General features: G+C 38.4%; 1 protein-coding gene across 1 annotated transcript in view; it reads right to left on the bottom strand.

Moving 5' to 3' along the window:
• Positions 1–17025, bottom strand: part of anos1b (anosmin 1b) — a 54111-nt gene that overhangs the window by 18737 nt on the left and 18349 nt on the right. The window contains exons 3-5 of the mRNA XM_065955577.1: positions 5458–5520; positions 3171–3378; positions 1827–2011 (exon numbers count right to left, since the gene is read on the bottom strand). Coding sequence (XP_065811649.1) covers positions 1827–2011; positions 3171–3378; positions 5458–5520 — 456 coding nt within the window. The remainder of the gene's footprint in view (positions 1–1826; positions 2012–3170; positions 3379–5457; positions 5521–17025) is intronic.

Here is a 17025-nt window from a genome sequence, read left to right as displayed (position 1 = left end):
AGAGAGAGAGAGAGAGAGAGAGAAAGGAACGTGCAGTCGAGTCCGCGTCTGAGCATCTGAGAACAACACAGAGAACATGACAGCTACTTTACTGACTTTGCAGCTTATTTTAAGCCATTTTAATCAGACACAGCCATAAATAAATCTAAAAATAAAATAGACGCGCGGCCGAGTCCACAGGCGAGTCCGCGGCCGCACATCGGAGAACAACACAGAACATGAGAGCTACTTTGTGTCTTATATTGAGTCATGTTAGTCAGATACAGACATGAAACTCTGGATTTCTCCATAATGAAGGCTGTCAGCGTTCTTGTGCTCGTGCATGAAGTGTACCGTGCTGAAGACACCTCTCCAAAGTGTGCCAAAGCCAAGGAAGTGTACCATGCCTGAGCACGGCACGGATGGCCAGTGTGACCGCGCCCTAATGCGCACTAATTACCAAGTTATATCTTGTGCAGCTTCTGAACAGAACAGAATTGTATTCTTTATTATTCTTAAGAAGTATCGTACAGGCTAAACAAACGAGATGAGACGAGTTAATAAGAGATGAACAGGTGCTGGTATAGAGCTTTTATTATGCTAGCTGTTTCAGAGAGTTAGCTTTCTGCAGGAATTAGCCAAACACTTATGTCTTAGATTTTAAATAATAAAACACACATACTTCCAAAAAGGTTTTAATTATTTGTTTATCATTCCAGGTGTGCAATACTGAGATCTCTGTTACTCTGATGTCTGCATTGTAAAATTAAATGTTTTATTAATTTCAAGTCTACTTTTGTCCCACGTGGTCAAATCATCTCTGACATTTTTTTTTACTGTACCTTTTTCCAAAACATGACAAAACTCTGTGTTCTTTCAGAAATATTAGTCACACGAGTCAATGAGATGGAAAGTCAGAGGAGCAGAGTCAGGACTGGAATTTCATCTAATAATAGTCAAATTAAATGATTTGCAGAAATTATGGTTTGAATTCCTGAGGATTCACATGTTTTGTCTCCCCTGACAGTGTGAATGTAATCACTGCTTAAAATCTACTCATCCACGGAGACACACACACTGACAGACACAAGCTGCCATCTATTTAAGTCTATAATGAGCGTTCAGTCATTCAGACTCAGCCGGTGGAACGACTGTGGCTGCCTGTGGTTCCTTTTTAAGCTCTGCTTATTTACCTAACCTCACACAGGCTCACACACATGGATGTACAGTACACACACACACACACACACACACACACACAGTTTACCCTGGCAGAGAGGGAATGGGAGACTTGCTGGGGTGGAGAGGTTTAGACAGCAAGGCAGCAGACGGATGAGGTGGAAACAGAGACTAACATCCATCTCCATAGCTGAGAAGTTTCATCATTCAAGGCAAATTGAGAGTTATGAGGTAAAGATATGTTGCAAACTTTGTGGTGTTTTTACACTCTTAAAGGCACAGGGAACCATTTTTAGAGCTTCAATCGCTGAAAAATGCTAGCTAGACAAAAAAAAAAGAAAAAAGATTTGCTATGTTGTAATGTGTTTTTTTTCTCCCGCAATCAGCTTCCCTACATAAACTCCCCAACAGCTATTACCGCCTACAGGTGAAGGGAGGCGGACATTTACAAGATGGCAATTTATTCTATTTTATTTTGGACTTTATTACTTTTCATTTGTGAAAGATTATAGAAATAAAACAACTAATCTATACAAAAACGTTCTTTATAAATCAATGTATGTGTCACAACTCTCAAGTCAATAAGGAGCTTTCCTTCTAAATCTACTTTCTCTCTCACCTTTTCATCTTCCAAATTAAAGTGAGAGGCTGCATGTAACTGTACTCACCATGGCAATAGTGGTCCACGGTGAGGCGTGGTCTTCACTGGGATGAATCCCGATGTTCCAGCGGGACTGGAGCATGTAAATGATGGGCTCCACACTGACATTAAACTTTGACACCCAGACCACCTTCACACGACCCTCAGTGTCCTCCACAAAGCTCATCTCTCTGCGAGGCTTCAGAGGAACACCTGGGAGGTTCACCAAGAAGAAGACGAGATTATTTAAATTCAAAATCACAATCAGTTTCAGAATTACTTCATTCATCCCCAGGCAGTTTACATTTGGTCTGGATACAGAATAAATACAGAAAGACATAAGATATAAACATGAAGATACAGGCATTAAGATAAAGATATCAGGTAAAATATGTTAATTTTATGTAAACTACAAAATATAGAAATAATAAGAAATAAAGCAAAAAGTACAAATAAGAAAAGAAATGTAATAAATATTAAAATAAACATACATATACAGATATGTGCTTACAAACAATGTTTTATTAATGCTTTATTAAACTATATTAAAAATAAATAGATTAAAGCGTCAATAAAACATATCAATAGTGAACATTAGAATAACTTTAAAGGCTTTATATGTGATGTTTTGATCCAGCAGATGTCGCCCTTGAGCACCAGCATGAAACCAAAACAACTCGCGCTGCATTGTTGTGTTAGCATGCTAATGCTAGTGATCTTTATTATGCTGGTATCTTCACACTGCATGTAAATTTACCTGAAATGAGCGTGATCTAGAAACACAGTTAAGCAGTGAGTACAGTATGTTATTCTTCTTTTCTCTAGTCCCTCAATTAAACAACTTTTATACACGAGGGGAGGAGTCAGCCGGCCGTCCTGGCGATGTAAACAAAGTGAAGATAGGACTCTGAAAACTCTGAAAGCATCACAGACAGTGGGACTCGGGTGTTACACCCATTGTAGACAGTCATGACTCACAGAGTTATTTTCAGAGGATAAACTTGATTTCTATTATATTTAAGTGTGAAAAATCACATAGAAAGACTTTAATGATTTGACGGCCTCAGCATAAAAGGATTCTCTTTTGGGTAAAATGTGAATAAATACAGACATTTATTATCAAAATAGAAATGTGCTATCTTAAGCATTTTCAGTGTTATGAGTAAAGTAACCAGCATGAGCAGCTAATGATGACAAATCAGCAAACTGACATCTTTTTTTTAAGCTTTATTGCTATTTGTTCATGTGCACTTTTTAAGCATGAAAAAAAAAACTCAGGAAAGTTTATTTTTTTGGTGCTGCAATTTCTTGTAATAAAGCCCACAAGATGTTGCAAACATCATCTAACATGCTGCCAGGGACTCGCCTTTACCTTTATATAGATTGGCGGGGGCTTGGCATGTATGTCCACAGCCATTAGCGCAGCATTTCCTGGAGGAGGGACAATGCTGGTCCGACGAGCAGCTCTCCACGCAGGCTGCAGCGAAGCCGGTGGCTCGCTGAGGCGGAGGGCAGTCACCCTGACGAGACAACCTCAGGGACGACAGAAACTCCCTGCTCGTCACACACTCTGTCTGCTTCTGAGAGACAGAACGAGGGGGGGGGGGGGGGGGGGGGGGGGGGTGTTATTACTGCAGCTGACACATAACGGAAATGATATGTAATGTTCAAACACACGTATGTGGTGCAGAAAAAACACACAGCAGAGGGGAAAGTGTTTCCTTTGGTAAACTCCCACTGACTCTCTGCAGGCAGCCCTCGAGATCTGGTCCCAAAGGTGGCTGCATGTGTGGATAAATGTGTGTGTGTGTGTGTGTGTGTGTGTGTGTGTGTTTCTGTGCACATGGCTACAGATCAGCAAAATGTAAACACAAGCTTAGCTAATAGCTGTGAATCACCCTGTGTTCCTAACCAGCCAGCCAGTCAGCCATCCAGCCAGTAACATGCTTCAGCTATTGTGATGAAAAACTAATCTGTCTGAATACCACGAGCCACTGACTGCTTTTATAAATAATCATTTAGGGCCACACACAAAACACACACACATGTACTTTCTCACATGTATACATCCAAAGAGGCTCAAACATGTTATTCATAATACACACATGCTCTTGCATAAACACACATAGGAATGCTCATGTATGCTGCACTCAGAAAAAAAGAGCTTCTTCCTTTGTTGGCAAACTAAAGCCATAAATATTGATATTTGTAGATCATATCACACTGTTTTTTTATTCTGTTATTAATGATATGGATGTTGAGATTTCTCCTCAATATAATACTTGGAAGCCGTTATTTATAACTAACTATGTCAGTGACTGTTTTTCTTAAGGAAAATGAACACTTAATTTCACTTTGTGTTATCTGGGTTTTATTGAAAGCGTCCTGACATATTGCACTGTGGAATGATTTTGGTCGTCTCACATTGTCCAGTAATAACAGGCTAGCAAAGCCGGTCAAAGTGGCAAGCGAGGTGATCAGTGTGCAGTAAGCTGAGCTGCAGGACATTTATAGTAAGTGTGTCATCAGTAAGGCTAAAAAAAAAAACAATAACAATCCTGTCCAGCCTAACTTTGCTGTTTTCTGTGTGTATTTTCTACGTGTTTTTTCTATGTGTATTTTTCTATGTGTATTTTCTACGTGTATTTTTCTATGTGTATTTTCTATGTGTATTTTTCTATGTGTATTTTCTGTGTATTTTCTACGAGTGTTTTCTACGTGTGTTTTCTATGTGTATTTTCTACGTGTGTTTTTCTATGTGTATTTTCTATGTGTATTTTTCTATGTGTATTTTCTGTGTATTTTCTACGAGTGTTTTCTACGTGTGTTTTCTATGTGTATTTTCTGTGTATTTTCTATGTATATTTTCTACGTGTGTTTTCTATGTGTATTTTCTACGTGTGTTTTCTACGTGTGTTTTCTGTGTATTTTCTATGTGTATTTTCTACGTGTGTTTTCTGTGTATTTTCTATGTGTATTTTCTATGTGTGTTTTTCTATGTGTATTTAATATGTGTATTTTCTGTGTGTTTTCTGTGTGTTTTCTGTGTGTTTTCTGTGTATTTTCTACGTGTATTTTCTGTGTATTTTCTGTGTGTTTTCTATGTGTATTTTCTGTGTGTTTTCTGTGTGTTTTCTACGTGAATTTTCTACGTGTGTTTTCTACGTGAATTTTCTACGTGTATTTTCTGTGTATTTTCTGTGTGTTTTCTATGTGTATTTTCTGTGTGTTTTCTATGTGTTTTCTACGTGAATTTTCTACGTGTGTTTTCTACGTGAATTTTCTACGTGTGTTTTCTATGTGTATTTAATATGTGTTTTCTATGTGTGTTTTCTATGTGTATATGGTTTAGAAAGATTTTAAGATTATTTTTAGATTGTACACCTGATTATTTATTCTTCTCATATCTATTGTAGCTTGATTATTCATCCTTACTATTTATTTTACCTGCTGCACAGAACTCTATTTGACGTAATTCTGTGCAGTGTCTGAACCGTCTCAGAGCAGCTGGAGTAACTTTGTGATTCATTAGAGATGTGGACTTTCTCTATGTCTGTGTTTCTGTTTCCTTTGTGTATCTGTTGTGTCTTGATGCCTGCTGACAGACACACACACACACACACACACACACACACACACTGACTCCCTTTCAGTCTTACCTCACATGACTTTGGAGAAAGCGTCTTCCTGGTTTCCCACAGTTCTTTGCACGGTTGAAGGCACTACACATGAAGAAATAAAAATAAAGATTTAAAAATAAAACTTAATATCAACTCTAATAGATAATTGTTTGATTTGTAAAGAAGTAGAATTGTTATAACATGTCTGATCATTATTAGGCCTCAACCACCGCCAAATTGATTTCCCAAAATGTCCAACACTTTTCAATAGCAAAGGTTTCAAGAAAAAGTTTAAAACAAGGATGAATGGCAAACTGTCAGAAAGGTTTTCACAGTTGCACAGACAGAGGTCTAAGTATTTCAGCAGGTAGGAAACACAAACTCCTAAAGCACACACTCATCTGGTTTGCCACCTCAGTGAACTGGTGAATGATGGCTCTTACAAAATTAAAACCAGACAACATATAAAAACTGCGGTTTCACCTCCAGCCTCCTCCCCCCCCTCCTCACTCCCTCTGACTCCCTCTCTCCGTCTGCTTCCCTCCCTCCGCTCCCCAGTGTGCCTGGCTTCAATCAATTCTGCAATTTATTCCATCTCAATGATTCAAAGAGAACAAACAGAATCAACAAAGAGCCGTAAAGTTTTCATTTTTTTTGCACAAATAAATCAACGATTGTTGGATGAGAAGGGTCTCCACCAGAAGCAGTTTGAAAACAGGCTCATTAGCAGACTGATGACAATAACTATTACATGGCTGTGTTAAATACTTTATTCTGATTTGCCAATCGCACAGAGCAACGGTCTGCTATCCCTTGAAAGCAGACCGTCATTAAGAAGAACAAACCATTACTAAGAGAACATGATGATAGACGTCTGTTTAATTTGAGGTTGGTTTGTTTACTCTGGGGGAAATGAGAGAGGTGAGGATAACAATGAAAAGACTCAAAAACTGCAACTATAGCCGTTTTCACATATGCACTCTGGATAATATCTAGATATTTACAGGAGGACTTCTCTGGAGATTCTCCCGACCTAGTCGTTCACATATGCTCCTCCCAGCGGGGGGCTTTCCCTGTCAGAGGGGAGGGGGGGGGGATTTCCTGAGGTAAGACGTGACGTAAATAAACAACGCGGAAGTAACGGCCGAAGCAACAGAGTCCGCTACACAAAGTTATAATGAGAATATTTGTCTTTATATCAATGCTATGTGTAATCCAATGGAATGACAACATCCACAAAAGAGAGGAGAACAACATACTGACCAACAGAAAACAGAATGCAGACGTTGAATTAGAGCACGGAGATCGTAGAGGTCGCGTGCAGACACTTTAGACAGTCACTGTATATAAACGTCATTCTCTTTCTATTGGCTCCAGTTGAAATCTCTGGAGTATATGCTGCAGCGTTCAGACATCAGCTCACTCTGACTTTCTACGGATAAAATACTAGAGGTCTGGAGGAGAAACTCCGGGTAAAGTCAGTGCGAAAAATGCGTCTGTTTGCGTTCACACATAGCCTAAAGAACCTCCAGGTAGACAAATCTCCAGAGTTTTTCAGGAGATTTCTGTACGTGTGAAAAGGGTTTTAGATAGAGAAATCTACAAAACTGTAGATGGCACATGAGGTAAACACAGAACAGTATGTTGTATGGGAGGAGTTTAAAGATAACATTTTGCAGAGTCATTCATTTAAGAAGTGGGGAAAAAATGCATATTTACATAAATTTATGCCCCAATCCTAATCAAGTCTGTTTTAAGCATTGAACCCTTTTGTTCTGTAGGATTCAGATCGGATGAGAAAGAAATGCAAAGAGAAAGGTGCTGGGTATACATACCATGAATAGTGACAGTATAAAAACTGTAATGCAACATTTTCTGTCCATTAAGATTAAGATTAAGATTTACTTTATTGATCCCCGCAAGGGGAAATTTCTGTTTTTACACTCTGTTAACCATGCAACACACACACATAGGCTGAAACATACACACATGCACAAACAGGAGAGATGGAGCGATGTCAAGGTGACGGAGCTGCACACAGCTCTTAAGACTCTCAACTCTTAAGAGACAAATCGAGAGAACTGGTACATAAAGTGATTGTGCCCTTTCCTGCTGCTCTGTAAGTGAATCATGCATTCCTCCTGGAGCCTGGATATATTGGATACGAGGAGACAGGGAGATAATACAGACACACCCTACACACACACAGTGTTGTAACCAGATCCTGAAAAGTGATGTGTTTCTTCAAGCAGCTCTCGACCATGTGCTGCTCAGGTTGTCAAAGACTCCCTGAAAACACCTCACACACACACTCAAACACACACAAACCAACACACGGCCCACTTTCTACTCCCCCCGCCTCCTCCTCTGCCGCCACTTTGATCAGTTATGAATCTTGGACTCAATCGGCAATCATCATCAATCATCGCCTGATAGACGATGTAAGCCTCTGGGAACAAAAAGTGAATTTCTCTGTGATTCTGGTGAAGCCAGAGGTTGGTGTAAAACGACTTCCAGCTAAGATTTCCTTTAAACGCAGTCGATGCTTTGTCATCCAGGAGAAGTGCCCGTTCACCTGTTGAGTCTCAGTTTAAAACAGTAGAACATAAGCTAAACAGCGGCTTCACTCAAGCTCATGTCGGCAGTATGAGCTGGAAAAAGAAACTAACTTCAATGTGATTTACTTGCAATTAAGGGGTGTCAAGTTTGCCGTAATAAGATCATGATGCAGATTTGTGTAGAAAGTAAAAAGTCAGGCTTGGTCAGGTCTGTCATCAAGAGGAAAAGAAAAACAACTTTTAAAATGTTTGTTGAATGGAAGTCATTTCTACGTCTGTAAGAGAGATTCATAAATTACAGAATTGTTTATTCCTTTTCTTTAATTCTTCCCCCTCTTCTATCTTTTCTCACGCTCTTGTTGTCTGCTGTTGTCACTTTAACACTTTTCTTCATCTCCTCCTTGACCTCTACTCCCTGTGCTGCATTTCTCCTGCTTCCTTTTTCCTCACCTCAGTGTTTCTCCTGTTCTCACTCTGTTCTCCCTCACTGGTCCTCCTCTACTCAACGGGTTAGACTTCCACAACCATTTACAGAAAGTCATGAACACTTTGCCAACATAAAAATGGTACATCCTGGTACCTTTGTTGTGGAGTTGTATTTTATAAAAAAAAAAGCACTGAAACGTATTTTAATGGGCAACATGTAGAATCAGAAAGTCATGTGGAAAAGCAGGCTGCTCTGAAAACCACATATTTCTAATCTTGATTGTTAAAACCACATATTTTTAGCTTGGTTTGCTTTTCACGTTTCATTTCACACCATTAAGCCTCTACTGAGTTAAGTAGCAGAGATGGGAGCTCATCTGATGTAGATGTTGTTGCCTACCTGTGGACAAAGCGTCATATTTATCTCCTTGCTGATTTTATCCTCTACATGTGGAAGTTGTTTGTTTGTTTTTTTAAATGAAAGATGTCATCCTGCCTCCTTTAAAAGCCAAACATTTCACTTACAGCAGATCTTTTGCTGTGGGAAATGTTCTAGTAGAAATCTCCTCATCTTACACCTACAGTGATTTCTGACTTTAGATAGAACCATGAAGAAATAATCATCAAGTCACTGATGGTCTTGTTTGCTTTTGTAGGTCATACAGAGGCATCTGTATTACGTTCAGACTGTTTCTTAACCAGCTAAAAAAGCCTCTCAGGAGCTTTAATGTCACCTCAAAGCTTCTATAAATACAGTCAAATATCAAACGCTTCATAGATTTAATTAGATGTTTATCGATGGTCATTTTTCTAATGTCAAAATCTAAAACTCATTTTGACCTCCCGGCTGTAAATGATCTGGGCAAAGCCTAAAAACATGTAGATGTTATTTGCTCAAATTGACCTTAAAAGCAGGACCCTATTTATAATCTGTCCCAAGAGATCACGTTGTACACAGGGGGATTCGGATGTGGACCTTTTGTTTTGTTAAGTGTTAAAAGCTTTGAGTCCTTTTTCCTGTCATTGTCTCTGCATGCTATCTCACTAAAACAGAAATGCCACCAAAAAAAACTGAGCAACAAACACATCAGTCGATTAAATACGAGATATGAATAAAAGTTAACACCTCTATTCTGTATAATTATTATAATTGTATTTTAAGGTATTACCCCCAGCTGAACTAGAATAGAAAACCTGGAACTGTCCTTACATTTTTACACAATTATAACTTTAGTTTAATTGACATGTTTTGGCTTGAATGTCTTTTACATTCAGAAGAAGCAGCGTTCAGGTTCTATGCTCTCTATATCTGGAACAAACTCCCAGAAAACTGCAGGTCTGCTGAAACTCTCAGCTCTTTAAAATCCAGGTTGAAGACTCACCTGTTTACAGCTGCCTTTCATTAAACAGCTTTAATAAGATTTGAATCTTTAACTCTGCACTGTAACTTTTCACTATTTTTATATTTTTACTTTATTTATTTCAATTAATTTCATTTCAATTATTTTTATTCAAACATATTTTCAGATTTAATAATTTCAGTGATTTTTAAAAAATGTTCTATTTTAATGTTTCTTTTCTTTCCTCTGTCATGATGCTTTTGATGTCTTGTGTGAAGCACTTTGAATTACCTTGTTGTTGAAATGTGCGTCATAAATAAACTTGCCTTTTACTTTCTCTTTGCCAAATTTTTTTTTTTTTTTTTTAAATTGACAAAACTGACATATAGACTACAAACAGACTACAACCAGCAAATACATTACAAAACTATACCTAAGAAAAGATAAAGGCCAAATTTATATTTGGAGTTTTGTTTTATTTTTAAATGATATAGTTATATAGTTATTTTTCTTTCTTTTTATCTATTCTAGCCTGCGGGGTTTGTAAAATGAACTTGATTTTCTAAAGCTAAACTTTTACATGTAACACTTTTATCTGTTTTTCTTATGTGACTAATGTGAATATTTATTTAACACCTAATGGAGAGACATGTGAGAAAGGGGAGAAAGGGGAGAAAGGGGAGAAAGGGGAGATGCAGCAAATGGATTTAAACTGAAAACACTCGCGGTACGCACCTTACACTCTCAAATATCAGTTGGATGTTGTAAATCACGGAGAAGTACTGTATTTGTGTAAGAGGAGCTGAGAGACGAATAGACACTTTGGCCTTGAAGGCGACACGATGAGTTATGTGTGTGTGAGGGAGAGAGAACGGTAGACACAGCAGAGGTCAGAGGTCAGAGATGTTACTGTTTAACACACTGTAACAACAGAGCCCAGATTAATGACCAAGGTATGTGTGTGCACAGTTTGCATAGCAGCTCCTCAGATATCTGTATATAATTAATCACACACACACACACACACACACACACACACACACACACACACACACACACACACACACACACACACACACACACACACACACACACACACACACACACACACACACACACACACACACACACACACACACACACACACACACACACACACACGGCCTCTCCTGCTGTTTAATGGCTTCACCTGCCACGATAGAAGGATGACAGCCACACTCAGCGAGAGGGAGAAAAGGAAACGGGAGGGGAGAGGAGGAGACATGTCGTTTCAGAGAGGATAGAGAGCGGGACGCAGTGAGTGTCAGTTGAAAAGGAAAGAGGAGATGAAAGACAAATAGTGAAACAGGTCCAGAGAAAAAAGGAGAAAAAAGGAGAAAAAGAGACAAAAGAAAGACCAGATGTGCTCTCTCACTCCGGCTCCGCACACGGTCAGCAGCTCAGTGTGTGCACTGTGAAAATCGATTCATGCTTTATAGCCTGTCATCAGTTCTTCTGAGTTATTTTCATATTTTCTAACCTACAGTAAAATCAGTACATGCAGTATTTTAGATTAGGTATCAAATCACAACATCTGGTTTCAAAATCAATGTAACGTTCAAACATTGAAACAAATATACTATTTTATTTGTTTTCAATCCCCTAACTTAAAAAATATATATTTAACAAATGACCCCAAATATATGTCTTTTTTCAAATCTTTTATCTTAAACTTTTTCACCAATAAATTAGTAGAAAACATTCAATACCAGTTTGGAGAATCTGAAGATTTTAGATAAGAAAACCTTTCAGTAACAACAAAACATTAACAGTTCAACACCCAGTCCTCCTGTAATTCTCAAGTTAGACAAATTCTGGGTATGAGTTTTTTTTCACCCTTAAATGTAGAAATCAAGTATATCCTCTGAAAATAACTCTGTGAGTCATGACTGTCTACAATGGGTGTAACACCCGAGTCCCACTGTCTGTGATGTTTTCAGAGTTTTCAGAGTCCTATCTTCAGTTTGTTTACATCGCCTGGACGGCCGGCTGACTCCTCCCCTCGTGTATAAAAGTTGTTTAATTGAGGGACTAGAGAAAAGAAGAATAACATACTGTACTCACTGCTTAACTGTGTTTCTAGATCACGCTCATTTCAGGTAAATTTACATGCAGTGTGAAGATACCAGCATAATAAAGATCGCTAGCATTAGCATGCTAACACAACAATGCAGCGCCAGTTGTTTTGGTTTCATGCTGGTGCTCAAGGGCGACATCTGCTGGATCAAAAAATCACATATAAAGCCTTTAATGTCAATGAACTCCAAACGCTCTGCACCTGTCACATAGTGTCTGTATACTCTGCAGGTGACCAGAGAGAGAAGGAGACGCCCACTATTACATCTAAATGCAGTGATCATATCACCTGGCTAATGTTTTCATATATTTCTTAAATATTGTCAATAGAAGATTGAATGGAGGTGGGGGCATGACAGAAAATGTTAGAAAACCACTGACTTTTACAAAGCTTTTCTACCTTACTTGAAATTTGTTACAATTTGACTTTGTACACACTCAGACACACCGACTGCGGAGCGACCTGCTCAAGGACACTTTGACACTATTGAACCTCCAAACCCCTCAGCGGGTGGAAAACATTTGGAATGAGTGAGGAATAGAGAATGCTGAGAAGAAGAGTAAAGAAGGTCTTTGTCTTTGTTCTGCATGTTGACCTGTTTGTTGGTGGACATCCTGCTGCCTCACACACCTGGTACACATTACTATGTCGACTCCGTGTGTGTGTGAGAGACGGAAAGAGATAAAAGAAGGCAGAGATCAACAGATGGAGGAATTGAGTGAGGGCTGTAGTTCAGTCTTCAGTGAACGAGCATGTGGGGGTTTTTCCAGCATCCATTGATGATGTGACACAAACCATATGTGTTGGAGCAACATCTGCCTGGTGTGTGTGTGTGTGTGTGTTGTGTGTGTGTGTTGTGTGATTGTACAGAACCCTTATGTTACAAAAGATCGAAGATTAGAACAACGCTTACCTGTCGTTGTCTTTTGAGGTGTTTTTCATCTCTTTCTCTAACAAATATTTTTTGTCTTAAAGAAAATAAAATATATCTTGTTTTTTCAAACCTCCCAAATTGTTTTATTATTTAGAAGAAAATACAAAAAGTAAGACCGACTGAAGATGATAAAGAAAAAGACTTTTCTTTGTTAAATATGAATCCTTGCAAACCTTTGTTCCTTAAAGGCTTTATATGTGATTTTTTTTGTCCAGCAGATGTCGCCCTTGAGCACCAGCATGAAACCAAAACAACTCGCGCTGCATTGTTGTGTTAGCATGCTAATGCTAGCAATCTTTATTATGCTGGTATCTTCACACTGCATGTAAATTTACCTGAAATGAGCGTGATCTAGAAACACAGTTAAGCAGTGAGTACAGTATGTTATTCTTCTTTTCTCTAGTCCCTCAATTAAACAACTTTTATACACGAGGGGAGGAGTCAGCCGGCCGTCCTGGCGATGTAAACAAACTGAAGATAGGACTCTGAAAACTCTGAAAACATCACAGACAGTGGGACTCGGGTGTTACACCCATTGTAGACAGTCATGACTCACAGAGTTATTTTCAGAGGATATAATTGATTTCTACATTTAAGTGTGAAAAATCACATATAAAGCCTTTAAGTTTCATAGTGCACCATGTTTGGAGTGTGGGTGTGTGTGTGTGAGCAGACAAACTGACAAAGTGTAACAAATGTTAAAATCTCAGTGAGAACAACCTCGCTCAGTAAAGCTCAGAGTCGGGGTGTGGACACAGAGAGGAGCTTAAGGGAGCAGGAGAAAGTATCACCAGTCTTCAAAATAAGTCTCTTAAAATCTCTGTCAAAAGTTATGGGGTATGTTCCAGCGCCAAAAGGCGTTATTATGAGATCCTGCAGCTGAGTGTAGGTTGAGAAATACTTATATTTCGTTAGATTTGTCTTATTTAAGACCCTCAAATGTGGTTTATAAACATAATAAAAATGTAGCTCCCAAGTGAAAATGTCTGAACATGAAACTGTCCAAAAGAGTGTTTATATCTCAACAAATCAAAAGCTAAGAAACTCTGCCTTTTTCTCTGCAGCAGAATAGTCCAGATAAGGGCTGTAATGCACTGTAACAAGATATTAGTCTCAACCAATGCAGACAGAGTTCTTTTGTTGGCTGCTTGGGTTAGACTACAGTAAATATTTTTTATTTTAAACCATGTTTTTATTAAGATTTTCAGAAAGTTTTACAGAATATAAAGAATAAAGTAAGATAGAAAAACAAACACAAAACAAAACAGGTGCCATCATCAGCAAAAGGGATACGTAGCGCTGGTTGGATTATGCCAAGGCTCATATCACCTTCACGACTGCCTCGGTTTATTTTAAAATGGGGAGAGCGAATGCTGCCGGTGACCACACTTGCGGTAAGGTTTGCATGAATTGTTTTGACCATGCTAAGAAAATGAGGACCTGAACCCATGTGTTTCAATACACACCACTAAAAGTGCCATTCAAGGCGGTCCTAGCCTTTCTCTGCATCGACAGGTTATAAAGCAGAAGACAGATTACCAGAAGACTCAAGAAAATGTAATAAGCAAAGTATATTGTAAACTGAAAGACAAATCCACTTTGATCTGGATGAAATAATCTAGGCAAGTAGTTCTCCAGATGAGCTGAGATTACTTTAGAAATAATGTAACATCTGCATTTAATAAAGACAGAGGGCAGTAGCTAGTGTCATTAGTTAGATCCTTTTCCTTTTTCAACGGGAGTATTATCACAAAAAATGGCCCAAATTTTCAAATAGACCTTAGGGTGCATACCATTAATTCCTGGTGACTTACCCTTATTCATTTTGGCTAACCATTGTTTAAGTTCATCAAGAGACATCAGGGCACATCTTTAAGAAGCTTCCCCTTTTTAGAGAGAAGTCAGATTCAGTTCATTCAGATAATTGTCTCTTTCCAGTGCTGAAGACTTGTTGTCTAATGTGTGCAGCTGTTTCTATTAGGTGTCAAATCTTTGATTAATCGACAGAGGATGCTTTATTGTGATCCCAGTTTCTGATGTAATAGCCGCAATATTTGTAAATGAATGATTATTTTTTAATTTATTTGCCAAAAGACAACTAGGCCAAATGCCATGAAGTAATGTTGAAGTCTTATGAATGATCAATTCAGCTCTTCTGGGATAATAGTAAATTAAACTCCCTTTTAGTATCTGCCATTAAGCCATTACAATCCAATGTGAGGGTAGAATTAATGTGTGTACAAAATCTCTCCCATCCAACAGGTTTTGAGATTTTTAACACAAAAACACTGATGTTGGCCTTTAGGAAGAATGTGCAGCTTTTTGACCCAGTAGATGAATTCCTAGAGCACCAGCATGAAACCAAAACAAACTGCTGTTGGGTGACACCTCCGTTATTCTGAAGCCTCCGCCCTCCTCCAGCGACACACCTCCAACCCCCTCTCCACTCGAGTTCACATGAAGGAGTTATCAATTAGAACGCACCATAATAAAGCACCATTAAGCACAAGTGGTGGACAAAATTGTCCTTTGCTTGAGATGCAATTGTTTGTGGCCTGCAATGTTGTGTTAGCATGCTAATGCTAGCACACTTTGGTTAGCTCGTAGCTTCACATTGCATGTAAACTGACACAGAATGAGCGTGATCTAAAAACTCTTACTAACATCCAAATAATCAGTGAGTATGTTCTTCTTCTTCTCTCTAGTTCTTGACTAAAACAGCTTTTATACACAAGGGGAGGAGCCGGCCGTCCCGTCCATGTAAACATGGCTCTGACAACAACACAGCCAGCGGGACTCGAGCTTCTCCCTCATTGTAGACAGTCAGGACTCAGAGACACATTTACACAGGACAGACTGGATTTATGATTTATTCATGAGTAAAATGCAACACATTCTGCCTTTAATGGGTTTGCATGGAAAAAAAGTTATTAAATACCAAAAACTAATTTGAGATGCATCATCTGAGCAGCCTGAATGTCAATCAGATTGTTAAGTTCGGACCAAATTGGTGCGGAGAAGAATCGATATTTCCATCAACTGAGACTAAAGTATTTAAGACAATATTTCAGTCTTTCTCTTTGTAGTTTCTTATAATCTGTGGGGGATCTTGTTTACCTCCTTCTATCAAATATGTTTCTAATAGATTTAATAAAAAGAGTAAAACAGAACCCTGGGAGTATTTGTTAGCCTAATGAAATAAAACAAAGTGTACTTGGCCTTTTCTTTAATGCCTCCGAAGAGAATAATCAATAAAAGAAAGTAACCAGCCCTGAACATCTCCCAAATTCACTCTTTAACAAATACACATACCTTGGGAGCATTAAATAGTGCTGAGTTTTCTCCGCAGTACAATTCATTATTTTGATTAATTTTGGCAATTATGGCTCAGGACTTGGATATGTGCTTCTCTGTGCTAATTTATTTTTTTTGGCCTGCCGTGGTGACTTTTACAAATTGGGCTGTGGCCACTTTCAACAGACTGTAAAATGTAAAAATTAATAACCACAGAGAAGAGACTGAGCATGCCTGTGCAGTATCAGGCTGTCTGAGAGAGAAAAATTTGTGGTTTTATACAACCTCAGGCCCCCACTGGTAAGTTTCAGAGAGTGTAGTTGGACGTCTGTTACAACATAGTGCCACACTGGTATTAACACATGTACAACAGCAAGGCACAAAGCCAGGGTGATAAAGTAAAGACACGGATTTAAAGTAGAAGATATTTTCTCTTTCCCTCTTGTTTCTTTGTTGAACTTTAAACGTCAGGAATAGAAACAAAGGAAGGGAGAAGAGGGAGGAAGGGAGGAAGGAAAGAAAGGATGCAGATAGAGGTCAGGTCTATAGGTCAGAGGCTGTGTGTGTTTGTGTTCAAATCTTTTTTCTTATCTCTGAAAGAAATGAAATCTAGATTGCTAGAAAGATTGAGTGCTGACTTGTCGAAATTCTTGCTGTTTTGATTTCTGGCCCTTGTTGACAGTTTTTGTCCTTGCTCCAGATTGTTGTCTTGCTTACATTTGCCTGATGTATACTTTTGGAAAATTTTGATTTTTATGTATTTATTTTTATATATAATCCCCCCATAGTCTTAATTTATGTTTGAATTAACTTGTTCTTGTGTATTTTGCTGTTGTATGTTCATCCTCTATAAGATTTTGTATAAACATTTTTTGTATGTTTTAAATTTGTCAATAAAGACGGATAATAAAAAGAAAAAAAAAAGTGTTTGTGTTTTCA

This window comes from Labrus bergylta, chromosome 6 (genome assembly GCF_963930695.1).
Source record: "Labrus bergylta chromosome 6, fLabBer1.1, whole genome shotgun sequence".
Taxonomy (NCBI): Eukaryota; Metazoa; Chordata; class Actinopteri; order Labriformes; family Labridae; genus Labrus; species Labrus bergylta.
This window is presented reverse-complemented; position numbering and strand designations above follow the sequence as displayed.